Source organism: Gouania willdenowi, chromosome 17 (assembly GCF_900634775.1).
Source record: "Gouania willdenowi chromosome 17, fGouWil2.1, whole genome shotgun sequence".
Lineage (NCBI taxonomy): Eukaryota > Metazoa > Chordata > Actinopteri > Blenniiformes > Gobiesocidae > Gouania > Gouania willdenowi.
The window spans coordinates 6724208-6736420 of NC_041060.1; the positions used below are offsets into that span (position 1 = coordinate 6724208).

Here is a 12213-nt window from a genome sequence, read left to right on the forward strand (position 1 = left end):
AATAATAAACAGAATGAATTAAAATATGATGAGCAGTTAGGACCCAAACGTCTTAATTAACTGTTAACTGTTTAGTTTTAATTATGAACAGGCATGGGAGCAGAATGACATTGGTTTCCGACTAGACTGACATTTCTAACTCATTGGCTGTTTGGCTTTTGTTGGGGAGGTGATGTGATCAGAGGAGCTGATAATGAGGACGACTACCATGGAAGGACGAGGATAATAAGGAGATTTAAATCTGTAATGTAAAAACTGTCCTCTGGTTCACTGGCCACGTTTACATGGGAGCTTCAATTCCTCTTCAAAGCGGAATAAAAGTTAATTCCTCCTTAACCTGACCTTGTAAACACCTAATTCCTAATGCTAATTTAATTCTGAATTAAACTTAATTCCGAATTAGGTGGCTGGTTTATTTTGTTTTTTAATTCCGAATGAAATAATTCCTCTTTCTTGTAAACACTTAACACTCAATTCAAAAGCTAGCATGATTTTGAATGCAGCCTCCCCGACGGCTCCGCTTCTACCCCCATCGACCCAAAGCAGAATTAACTAAAGAATTAAATAAACCCGTTTTCCATGTAAACCTCAGTTCGGGAATTACTATTTCCATGTAAACACAAAGCAGAAACTTTAATTCTGATTGATTTAATTCAGAATAACTAATTCCAAAAAAAAAAAAAAAGCATCATGTAACTGTGGCCAGTGATGAGAAGAAGCACCAGAAAAAGAAAAGAAATAAAAAATATAATTGCTGTAACCTACTGCCCCCCACTGACAGGGAGGATGAAAGAGTTAGCACTAGTTAGCTTAGCATCACTAAAACGCCACAGTGTTTACAGAAGCGTGTTGCATTCACTTGAAAACAATTTTGTTGTTGTTTTGATTTTTTTTCATGCTATTTTTTAATGGTTTTTTGGAGACTTTTTTTTCGTCTGTTTTTTTGGAGCAATTTTTCTTCTGTTTTTCGTGCACATTTTTTATTTTTCTGTATTTCAAATATTTCAAAGACTATTTTTTTCTGAGCTTAGCGGGCATTTTAAACAACAGATGCATTTATTTTATTTTATTTTATTTATTTATCAAACTAAAAAAAATAATTTGAAAAACAGGAAAAAAAAATGTCCCAAAAACAGAAAACAATTAGTGAGAAAAACAAAAAAAATTAAATGAATAATAACAATAATAATACATTAATATTTTTTTTTATTTCCCACGTGAATGCAATATGCTTCCATAAGTGTTAAAGATGAATTATGTGGATATTAATGAATACAGTTATAGAGATAACTTCGAACAGTTGATATTTGAATGTTATAGAATAAAGAAGATGTGGAAAGAAAAAGAGTGAGTTTATCGCTGAGTCATTACAGCAGCAGAGGCACACATCACAGCTGCAGACTGACAACATGTTATTAGACTCAAAATACGTGCATGCATTTAAAAAAAAAAGCGTTGCTGGCTCAACAAAGAATTCTGGCTGAATGAGCCGCCTAGTTGATTTCCTGTAGCCTTTCTCTCTTTTCAAACAGTCTTTGAAAAGCAATTATGCAGACGTTTCCTTTCAGGCGGAAAAATCCAAGGCTCTCTGGGGACGCTGTGAAATAAATGCAGGGGACTAATTTTGGAGCAGGTTTGTGGTGAAATCAAGGTTCCTTAGAGAGGAGGATAAGGTACATGTCTTTTGGAAAAGTTCTTCACCATTGGGCTATGGTGTGAGCTGTACTTTATCCATGATAACAAACTGTAGCTTTCAAGCTTTCAGTGGCTATAGGAGACTTCCTGTAATTATCGCCATCATTTAGAAGCAACTTGAAAGCTGAGGTAGATAATTACAGAACTATACTGGTCACCTGTTTGGTCAGAGAGACCTTGAAGCGTGAAGCACTGGCCGACTGTGTAGAAACCTGTAGCTGTAGCACAGTTTCATAACATAGCTGCTCAAGGTCTTTGTATTACGAGTGTGACGATATCTCGATATGGCAATATATCGCAATATTTTTTTCACACGATTGATTATCAATATGCTCACGCTATCAATCTTTTTTTATTTGATTTTTTTATTTAAAGATTTATTTTATTATTTTCAAAACCTTTATTGCTTTTTCACTAAAATGTGCAGGTACGTCTTCACATAAATTTTGTCACTGTTTGTTGAGGGAACCAATATGTTTTTTACTGGAATATTGCACTATAATGATGTCACTGGAAAGAAAGACCCTGTTTTTTGTTTAAGAAAAGCACTATTGGAGATACTTATTCGTTTACATTGGTATGTTGACACTTATTTACAGAAATGTTGCACTAAAATAGTGTCACTGTTCATATGACACTTTATTTACTTAATTTATTGTCTTTCAGAGATATTAAATAAAACATTTATTTTTTCACTTAATCTGTTTTTTTTCTTGTAATGTCATAGATTATCGTAGATTGATTTCTGACCAATATATCGATAATCGCAGTATTGTCATATCATGAGATAATCGTTATCATGAGCTGTGTATCGTATGGTGAGGTACCCAGAGCCTCCCACCCCTACTTCGTAGGTGGTGACTTCAACATGTTTTGGTTACTGTAATCAGCAACTCTACACTCCTAAATCTGTGAGAGACCAAGGTGTGGTAGCCTGGAATCCATCCTAATCTCCTGGTATTATTCAATGTTTATTACATCTGGGGCGGGACAAATACACGTAGAGTAACCAACCAAACAAGGAGCGGACAGGACAACCATAACGCAACACGCGTAGATCTTTTTCCCTAAACAGAGCCGGCAGTGGAAAATGGTGAGTAGTACGGTACAGACTTACGGTTTTAAAGCCTCTTCTTGTTTTGATTTCAACAATATATCCAGTTCTTTTAAAACCGAACAGAGTTCAGAACCAGTTCTGAGCGGCTTCTCTGTGGCTGGCGCCATGTTTGTTGTGACACCGCTTGGTGCAGGTGCATGTGACGTTCTGATTAGGGCGGCCTTTTTCAAACCAGGGAGGTGAACAGGAACAGTGGCATTATCATTCCAGGGCAGCGTCCGAATAGTCCCTCCTATCTACTTTCCTATCCACTTTTCCTTAACCCCCGGAAGTGTTTAAATGGCTGCCATGATAAAGAGAGTTCAAATTCTCTTTAAGCTAAGGAAAGGAGGCTCAATGATTCCTACAGTATATAACCTCCTTTATCCTAGGGAACACTGATGCATCCTTTACCAAAGGAGACCAGATAGGTTCAGGTGGTAAAGGAGTCGTCTTCTGATCGAGAGGTTTGGAATTTGATCCCAGTCTATACTTATGTACACTAGAACAGTGAATCTCAACTGACGGGTTGGGACCCCAGAGTGGGTCACGGACCTGTACTGTGTGGGTCGCGGACAGCTGGTCAAAAAGGTCTCTCTTGTTGGACTTGTCTTTTATTTTTAAAGAAAGTTTTGCACAGGAAAATATACAGATTTATATTTAAATTACAGATTATATATGTGCGTGTTTTCAACATCTATTTTTAAAAGAAACTAAATTTGGTTGATTGAATTCTAAAAAAAAAGCGGGTCGTGATTTAATAACCGTGGCAAAATGTGGGTCCCAGGGTGGGACCAGTCGTGAACCCCTGCACTAGAATATATGTAGATTTATCTGACGATAAGGGTAGACCTATCACACATTGCAAAAACAATTTCAGAAGTTTTAGGTCACACAGATACTCAATAAGAGTTCAGAGTGTGGGAGTATACATAGGAGTTTACACACTCCAGTACTATAGGTGGTGATATGCACCTATTTAAAGGTGCAGTATGCGACTTTCAGATCCTTCTCCTCCTCTCTCTTGCCTTGGCACCAATGTCCCTCCCCCAGAAAGCTAACGTTAGCCCGACCGCAATATCACACTATCAATATTACAAGCACTGTTAAAAGGATATTGTGCACACACCAATCTATCCGCAGCAGCGTTACAATACAGTGAACACACAGCAGCCTAACGAGTATTGAATCAGGCTGCTGTGAAGGCAGCGCGCACACGAACAAACAACACATGCACTATGGAGTTCTAGTGTAACAACTACCAATCAAGCAGTGGTAATTACCTTTCAAGCAGAAAAGTCACCAATTCCTTCTTCTACTCCTCTGAACCATACACTGTAAAAAAACGGCGCTCCAGGCACACAACCTGCTAATGCTATAAGTATAGCTGTTTACAGCTGAGCAGGAAGGGGGCGGAGAGACCAGTGATCGACAGCTGTCAATCAAACACAATTCTGGCTCTGATTGGTTCTTTTTGCTCGGTCACGGTGCATTCTGGCAATTTTCCAAATGCAGCAGGAGCAGTAGGCGGGACTCAATGAGCGCGCTACCAGTTTCATGTAAGGCTGTCCTTACATGGTGACAGCTTTAGCAAATATGACAAAAAGTCACTTTTATACAACTTGCGTACAGCACCTTTAAGTTACTGCAACATGCCAATAACCAAGAAAGAAGAATAAGAGTTGAGACATTACGTAGTAACTGACAGAAACAGTTTAACATAAACCCTTTTCATTTTTGCCCTGATGCATTTAGAAACTTTTAAACAGCCATGGCCATCCACTCCATTTGACTCAGTGTGATAATGAATGAATGCACTTCTATCCTCCAAGGGTTCTTTTTATCTGAGCTGCTTGAGGTTTTTCTTTACAATGTGAGAAAATCATTTGCTGAACTTACTGAACTTTTTTCTTCTTTAGATTTTTTTTTCTTTCCAACAGATGTTTCTGCTTCAGTGCTGATAACGATACAGAACTTACTCAATACTTGATTTAACAGTTTTTACAGTTAACAAGATGTTGCTCTCTTTAGATAAAACTAGTATAAAGTATGACGTCACCTCATTGTCGCGGTCCTTCTCCAAGAAGTGTCGAGCCACGTGGCTGGGCAGGATGTTTCTCAGCATGTTTTCGTTGTGTTCTCGTAGCTCTTTCATCTCGTTAATCTCCTCCTTGGCCTGAACGCGCCATAGAAAGTCTAGACGGGCTGTGTATTCCAGCTGAGGAGCAGAACAAACCAGAAAAATACATCAGTCACCTCGCTTTACATTATTAAATTCATTTATGTCTATTTCAGTATTTTTTTTCCAAGTATCATCATTATTATTTTATTAATAACAATTTGGTGAGACATAAAGGATACAAAATGTGTGTAATGATCTCGCTAGAGCTAACCTAACCACTAGAGCTAACCTAACCACTAGAGCTAACCTAACCACTAGAGCAGACATGGGCTCATATGTAACAGTCGCATTTACAGACCACCAGCTAACCAATCTACAAGAAGAGATTTGTCGCCTTCACGCGCAGAGAGGCGGGGGCATTGTCCCCCAGTGGTCAAAAGTTTTCATGACAGTTTCCCCAATTTTTACTATAACTTACACAATATACAAATATTTTAAGAGTCAAAAAACACAGTGGCTAGGAAATAATAACAATGGCGATAAAAAATTAAAAGGTTTACAAAATAAAAACCAAGTAAAAAAGTTTTAAAGGACCAGCAGCCGACGACATTTGACCCTCCTGCTTCACGTAGCAGATGAGTGCTTTGTTTACAACATGGACGCTCCATAGACTCAATAGACTGTTGTTTGTAGTGATGCACTGAAAAAACAAGCCGGCTAGAACAAAGAATGAGCAAACCCTGCGCTCAGTGTCTAGATACGAAGCGATGGAATGAGTGGTGTTGTGATAATTTACTCACCCCGCGGACTAGGCGGGTTTTAAATATAATCTTTATTTAAACTGGGTAACGAGCAGGATCGATAGTCTCGTTTTTCAGGTGAGATGTGTTTTATGAAGACGTTATAAATACTTGCAGCACTCTAACCTGTTGACAAGGTAATGCATGATAATGTATAGAGAGAGAGAGAGAGAGAGAGAGAGAGAGAGAGAGAGAGAGAGAGAGAGAGAGAGAGAGAGAGAGAGAGAGAGAGAGAGAGAGAGAGAGCGAGAGAGAGAGAGAGAGAGAGAGAGAGAGAGATAGAGAGAGAGAGAGAGAGAGAGAGAGAGAGAGAGAGAGAGAGAGAGAGAGAGAGAGAGAGAGAGAGAGAGAGAGAGAGAGAGAGATGTTGCACTTGATTCATCTTCTCGTCCTCTTTATTCATCTCACTCATTTTCTTCCTGCAGCTGCAAGCAAGAATATCATTAGAGAAACAATTGGAACAATTTGAAGAAAAACATAAAACAAGCTTAAAAAAAACCTGTATAATGTCATTTGTGTTGCGTAGAAAAATATTTTGGGTTTTATAATTTGGCCTCAAGTTTAACTAATGAATTAAATGTATTTAATTTTTAATTCTACAATGGCCATGGTGCCGTGGAAGGTTGATTGTTGTGTTTACAAAAATACAGCAGCAGTGAGCTCCTTTTATGTGACAATCTAATAGTAAATGAGCAATAAGGATAATAAGGCTGTTGTTCACTAACGCTGCTTTTCTGACAGGCTGTAATTGCATTATCAAGCATTGCACCGATGACGCACTTCATCATAACCACACAAACAAACTTTCCCTGTTGTTTCGGAGAAAACATTGTTTAATACTACTTTCATTTGGATAAAAGCAAACAAAGGATTATCGCCCACACACACAGGTTTCCAGAGCGTTCTTTCTTTTCCTATTTTTTTCATGGGGCTATGTCCATCTAAAGTCTGCCTGAGGCTGAGGCTCCACTATGTGATCAAAGGCTTCCATAGAGAGAAGAAAAACAATCAACCCTGACTGTATCCTTTGTAAAAAAAAATAAATAGCAGAGATAATGTGTGAATGCAGAGGTTTATTTCCATTGTCCTTGCGTCAAAGGCCAACACAGTGGTTCACACATTTTTTTTTTCTCGTTTTTTTTCTAATTTTCTGGAATGAAGATGAACTTTGACCTGTGCCCATCGCACCCCAAGTAATCCTCTGAAATAGCACATTTTCAACAGGGAACAAGTAACATCATATTGCGTAATGCATTAAAAAAAAAAAATCTAAATTTAAATTAAACTAATCACCTGCATTAAAAAACAAAGGTAATAATGAAACATTGTTTGCAATCTGTGCCAAAAAACTTATTTGGCAAAACATAGTTCATAAATACTGTAAATCAAAACTGAAAAACTAAATTAAACTATTTGCCTACATAAAATAAATAAATAAAAAATGTAAAAGTGCAGTAGTCAAAAACACCAGAAATAACAAAACATCAATACCTCAATAATTATTTTTTGCTTTTTAGTTCTACGTTACATTTAGTTCCTGGTCGCGTATCTAACACAGTGTAATTATTTAATGCTCTTCTCATTATTCTTTTCTTTGTGTGTAGGCATTTTGTTTAGTGTTAATGTTTATTGTCAGTGAAGGAAGGTATTTTAGAGAATTGGCATGAAATTGAAAGCGTCCTCCTGTTTATCACGCCCCACCTGCAATGACTCCATTCCCCACTAGGGGGCGCACCACACAGTTTGAGAAGCACTGGGCTACCACTACATGTAGTGCAATGTTTTTGCGACAGCTGTGCACATTTTAGAAAAAATAAAAGAATAAACATAACTTATGATGTTTACATTTTACAAAGTAATATTAATGTGGGGTTTTTGGGCTGATTTTTTTTAAACTTTTTTTATTCATATAAAATGGAAAATCGTGTTTGATCTGACCTTCATTTGTGTATGACTTCCATGTTTCTATCCTATATTGTTGTCAGTGATAAAAACACAAGTACAGATATTCATGCACATTACGTTAAAGCTTGTTTGAAACCTGTGCTTCGTGTGCTATCATTAAAAACAAAAAAAAAAAACATTGAGGCCTTACCTGTTGTCCGTGGTAAAATACAGCAAGGAGAAACATGGCCATCAGGAGTAAGGACGTCTCTTTGGTTCCCAGAAAGTTTCTGATGATAAAAGAGGAAAGAGGTGGAAGATAAATGTCAACTTTTACACATATTTTATTTTTGTGAATCGATTCACTATATCCACTTTTAACAAACCAGACAGAGGAAGAAACACAAATTAATGATTGCAAAAAAAAAAAAACAAAAAACACTGACTTCTGACTTCTGACATTAAAAGCACATCACGTGGTTAAAAAATCGAGCTTACACGAGAAAAAACAACAAGGGGGAAAACCTCTGCGTCTCTTCTGAGACTACGGATCAGATGCTGAGGCTAATCTTGGTCTCAGTGAGAGGATTTTATAACAGAAGTTAGGGAGCTTGGATCAAATATCAAGTGAAACACGAGGAATTATTTGTTTTCAGTGCAACACAACATGATTTAGTTTTTTTTTTTTCAGTGGTCAGCGAATGATGCTGGTGGACGTTTAAACTTGTGCAATGAAACATTTACATTAAAAGTCAATGATTTGACATTATAAAATTGAACCAGCCAGAGTGTATTTTAGATTGCAAATGCTCCATATACGCTATAATCCACACATACAGTAGAATACAATATGAAATGTAAAAATGGATTACACCATTTGCATTTCTTTTAAATGTTGAAAGACGCATTCATGGTCCTTTTTTAAAAAATGGTATTTATGCAATCGCCTACATGAGTGCAAACCAAACTGAAACCAGTCAAATGAAGAAGAATTGCTAACGTGACAATAGCACTATGGGAATTTTTTCATTCCAGAATCATAAAGCAAATCCTGGCTGTGATTATGTAAAGGAAAGATCTTTTTAAGAGGTAACTTTCGTTATCCACGTTTGTGGGGTACAGTATATATTTCTGACCAATCAACAGTAATTAAAGCTGCTGGAGACAATATACGTATATAGATTTTATAATCAGATAGACATAGTGTAGGCCTCATAGATCAATACATTGAAGATAATTGGCTTAAAAAAAAAAACAAAGTATAAGGTGGAAATTGCAACTCCAAAGTTTGTTTTTATTTTCTAGGGTAAACACTCTCATATTGACATTGACGGAAAACATTTGCTCATTGTATTGTGGGAGGTGGAGTCCCATAGACGGATGCATAAAAATGTTTTTCCTTCATTCATTCTCACTGTGACTTATTTTATTTCCCCCAAAACAACTTTGCTAAAGTGACTTCCCAACACATTTCTGGTGTTTCCACAGACTGAAAGGTGTGGCAAAACCAAGACAAATGTATATTCTATAGGTCTACAGGGAAAAATCTGAATCTGGCCAAAGTTGAATGTCATGCAAAGTGAGGTAATAACACGGGGAACAAATCAGAACAAAAATGAAGTCAAACAAATCACTGAATCTTTGTCTGACAAAGAAACACAAAAAAATCACAGTAAGAATGAAGTAAAAACACTTCTATGCATCCGTCTATGGGACTCCATATCCCATAATGCAATTTACAAAACTTTTCCGACAATGTCAACAAACAAATTGTTTACACCATAGGTGTAAACAAACTTTCGTGTGGCAGTTTCAACCTTTTTTTTTGCAAAAAAATTATTTGATTTCTTGATATGACACTATATCTTTATTTTATTAAAAAAAAAAAAAAGCTTTAAATTGAGCAGTGGGTGTTTCATTCTGACTCATTTTAAATACTAGGTTGAGGCTTTTTACTAAACAGATACATTCATTGTAAATCAATGAACTGTTTGACCTTTTTGAGCTAAACTTTTCTCTTGTTGCGCGTTCCGAAAATAATCTGACCCTAATTCAGCTCCCTGTGGCACTCCTTAGTACTTGATAGACCCTCTGCTTGCCCCGGGGCATAGCCTACTTAAATAAATGAATGCTTATTTTTCTCACAGTGTCACTGTAAATGCCAAAGAATGACTATATGGGAGTCAGATCATTTTTGTGTGTTTGTAAGAAGCGTGTCTAGAATAAAGGTCAATGTAGCTTTGGTGAAAAAACTGATGACGACAGCAAATTAAAAAAACAAATGAAGGCCTTGTCTTTTCCCGTCTTTACTTGGTAGTTGTGTTACTTTCTTCCACATTATTATCCCCCGCCACAAAGTGTGAAGGGGGATATAGGTTTGAGCTCCGTCCGTCCGTGCGTCCCTCTGTCCGAGTTAAACTCGACAGCTTTTCTCAGAAATCGTTTAAGATAGGAAAACAAAATTTGGTGTGTGGCTTCAGGGTATTGCTCTTGTGCCTCTTTTTTTTTAACTTTGTTTGAGGTATCTTCAAAGGGGACAGCTTTCCTAAGAAACCGTTTAAGATAGGATAACCAAATTTGGTGTGTGGCTTCAGGGTATCAATACCTTGATGGAGTTCGAAAATGAGAAGCGCGCAAATATTTTTTTTTCGCAGTTATTGACCTTTTTCTGTTTTTTTTACTCTGTTCGATGTATCTTCAAAGGGGACAGCTCTTCTTTGAAACCGTTTAAGATAATTATTAATTTCATATTCTGATGTCATAATATTTTCTTATGTGTACATCCAAATTATTAGATTTAGGACATTTAGGAAAAGGTTGTGAGTTACAATGACAACCAATCTGGCGGGGGATGTTGATGACTGTCTTGTTATTTTTGTGTCTAACTAAAACTAAAACAAGAATTACTGATACTTGTGGCCATAATCATTGATCTTCAACCTGATCCAGGGGTGGACTGGCCATCTGCCATACCGAGCATCGTCCCGGAGGGCCGGTCGGGTCCGCTACGTTTTTTTTTTTTTTTTTTTGACGAGCAAGTAGAGGCAGATATGGTAACAGGTAGCCAAAAATGGTCCAAAAGTGGCAAAAATGTGGCAAGAAAAGAGTGAAAAGTGACTAAAATAGTCCAAAAGTAGGGCAAATAAAGAGGAACCAGATGGTATGTAATGGCAAAGGGAATCTTTAATGGGCAAAAAGTGCCAAACAATAGTGAAAAGGGGCAAAATGTGGCAAACAAAAGTGAAAAAGGCAAGAATGTGGAACAAAGAGAGGCAAAATGTGGGGGAAAATTAAACAAGTGGTATTTATTGGGCAAACGTTAACTCATTTGGATGAAAAGTGGCCCAAGAGTCAAAAGGAACTTGCAAAAATGGACAATAAAAAAGAAAAAAATATATACAGTATTTATTGGCAAAAGGTGGCTAAAATTTGAAAAAAGTATCACAACTTTTTGAAAAGTGGCAAAAATGGGAGAAAAGAAGTTGCAAAATGGCCAAAGGAAAAAGGTAAAAAGGGGTTAAAAAGTTTCCTCCTTTGAAGGTTTTCTAAATTGAAACTTAAAGAGCAACATATTGAGCATCACTGACTTAAAAACGGCATCTACTGGTGTCGCTGATGTCGTGGGCTGGTCTGGACAGAAAAAGCCAGGGTGGAATTTTAGATCCAATCCAATCTAAAGTCTTCAGAACAAACTATTGCATGTGCTTGAAATGTTGATGTGCCTTCTCCGCGACCAATGTTGTCTGAGATTTAAGAGTACCGTAGCTACTCGAGGAACCAGTCCCCACAAAACCACTCACTCTGTGTTGTTGTGAACAGTGTCGTATCGGACGAATAGCGATGAGTAAAAGGCTTCGGTCAGCAGAGCGTAGATGGCCACCATCACCAGCAACACCGCCAGCTTCAGCACAGAGTTCAGCCTCAGGAACACAGCACCCGTCACCATGGCCAACACGCCTGTGAATACGAAATACTGACACAAACAATGACAAATTAGGCCATGTTGAAGAAATTGATGCTTCTAAACTAAATCTAAAGTGGAGAAGCAACATTACACAGATTACGAAATATGTCAATTACTGTAAATATCACAAGTTGTTCCGATATAAGAGAAAGGCTGTTCATATCTGAAAAACATATGTCGCTTTGTGTCATTTTCTAACCTCAATATCAAACCTGGTATATCAAAGCATGTTGATTACAGTGCATTGACGCTTGATGTTTAAAATAGTCTTCATTTGCACTTGAATGTTACCTGATTAGTCATGAAATAATTCCAAACTCTTGATCATATTTTTACACTAATGCAGAGTAACTTGCATTTATTTAGTCTTTCTTCAGGGTTAAAGAAAGACTAAATAGGGTTTGAACCAATGTGTGTTGCAAAAGTAGCAAATAAAGAATTGTAGAACTTTTTTTTAAATGGATATTTTTTTATTTTCGATAATTTATTTTATTTTTTTTCCATCTAGATTCTTTTTCCGTCTGGGATTTTCATTTCTAGGTGTTCTTTTTTGGTATCGGTTTTTTGTTTAAATTTTCTTCCTGGGAATTTTTTCCCCATTTTATTGTTAAACAATAAAATCAAGACGAGAAAGAAAACTGTAGACAAAAAA

The 12213-nt window shown here is 36.9% G+C and overlaps 1 protein-coding gene across 3 annotated transcripts in view; it reads right to left on the reverse strand.

Annotated features, from left to right (window-relative positions):
- Window positions 1-12213, reverse strand: part of adcy8 (adenylate cyclase 8 (brain)) — a 118078-nt gene that overhangs the window by 10612 nt on the left and 95253 nt on the right. For all 3 annotated transcript variants that reach the window (XM_028472471.1, XM_028472473.1, XM_028472472.1), the window contains exons 11-13: window positions 11398-11570; window positions 7809-7887; window positions 4851-5009 (exon numbers count right to left, since the gene is read on the reverse strand). In XM_028472471.1, the coding sequence (XP_028328272.1) occupies window positions 4851-5009; window positions 7809-7887; window positions 11398-11570 (411 nt within the window). The remainder of the gene's footprint in view (window positions 1-4850; window positions 5010-7808; window positions 7888-11397; window positions 11571-12213) is intronic.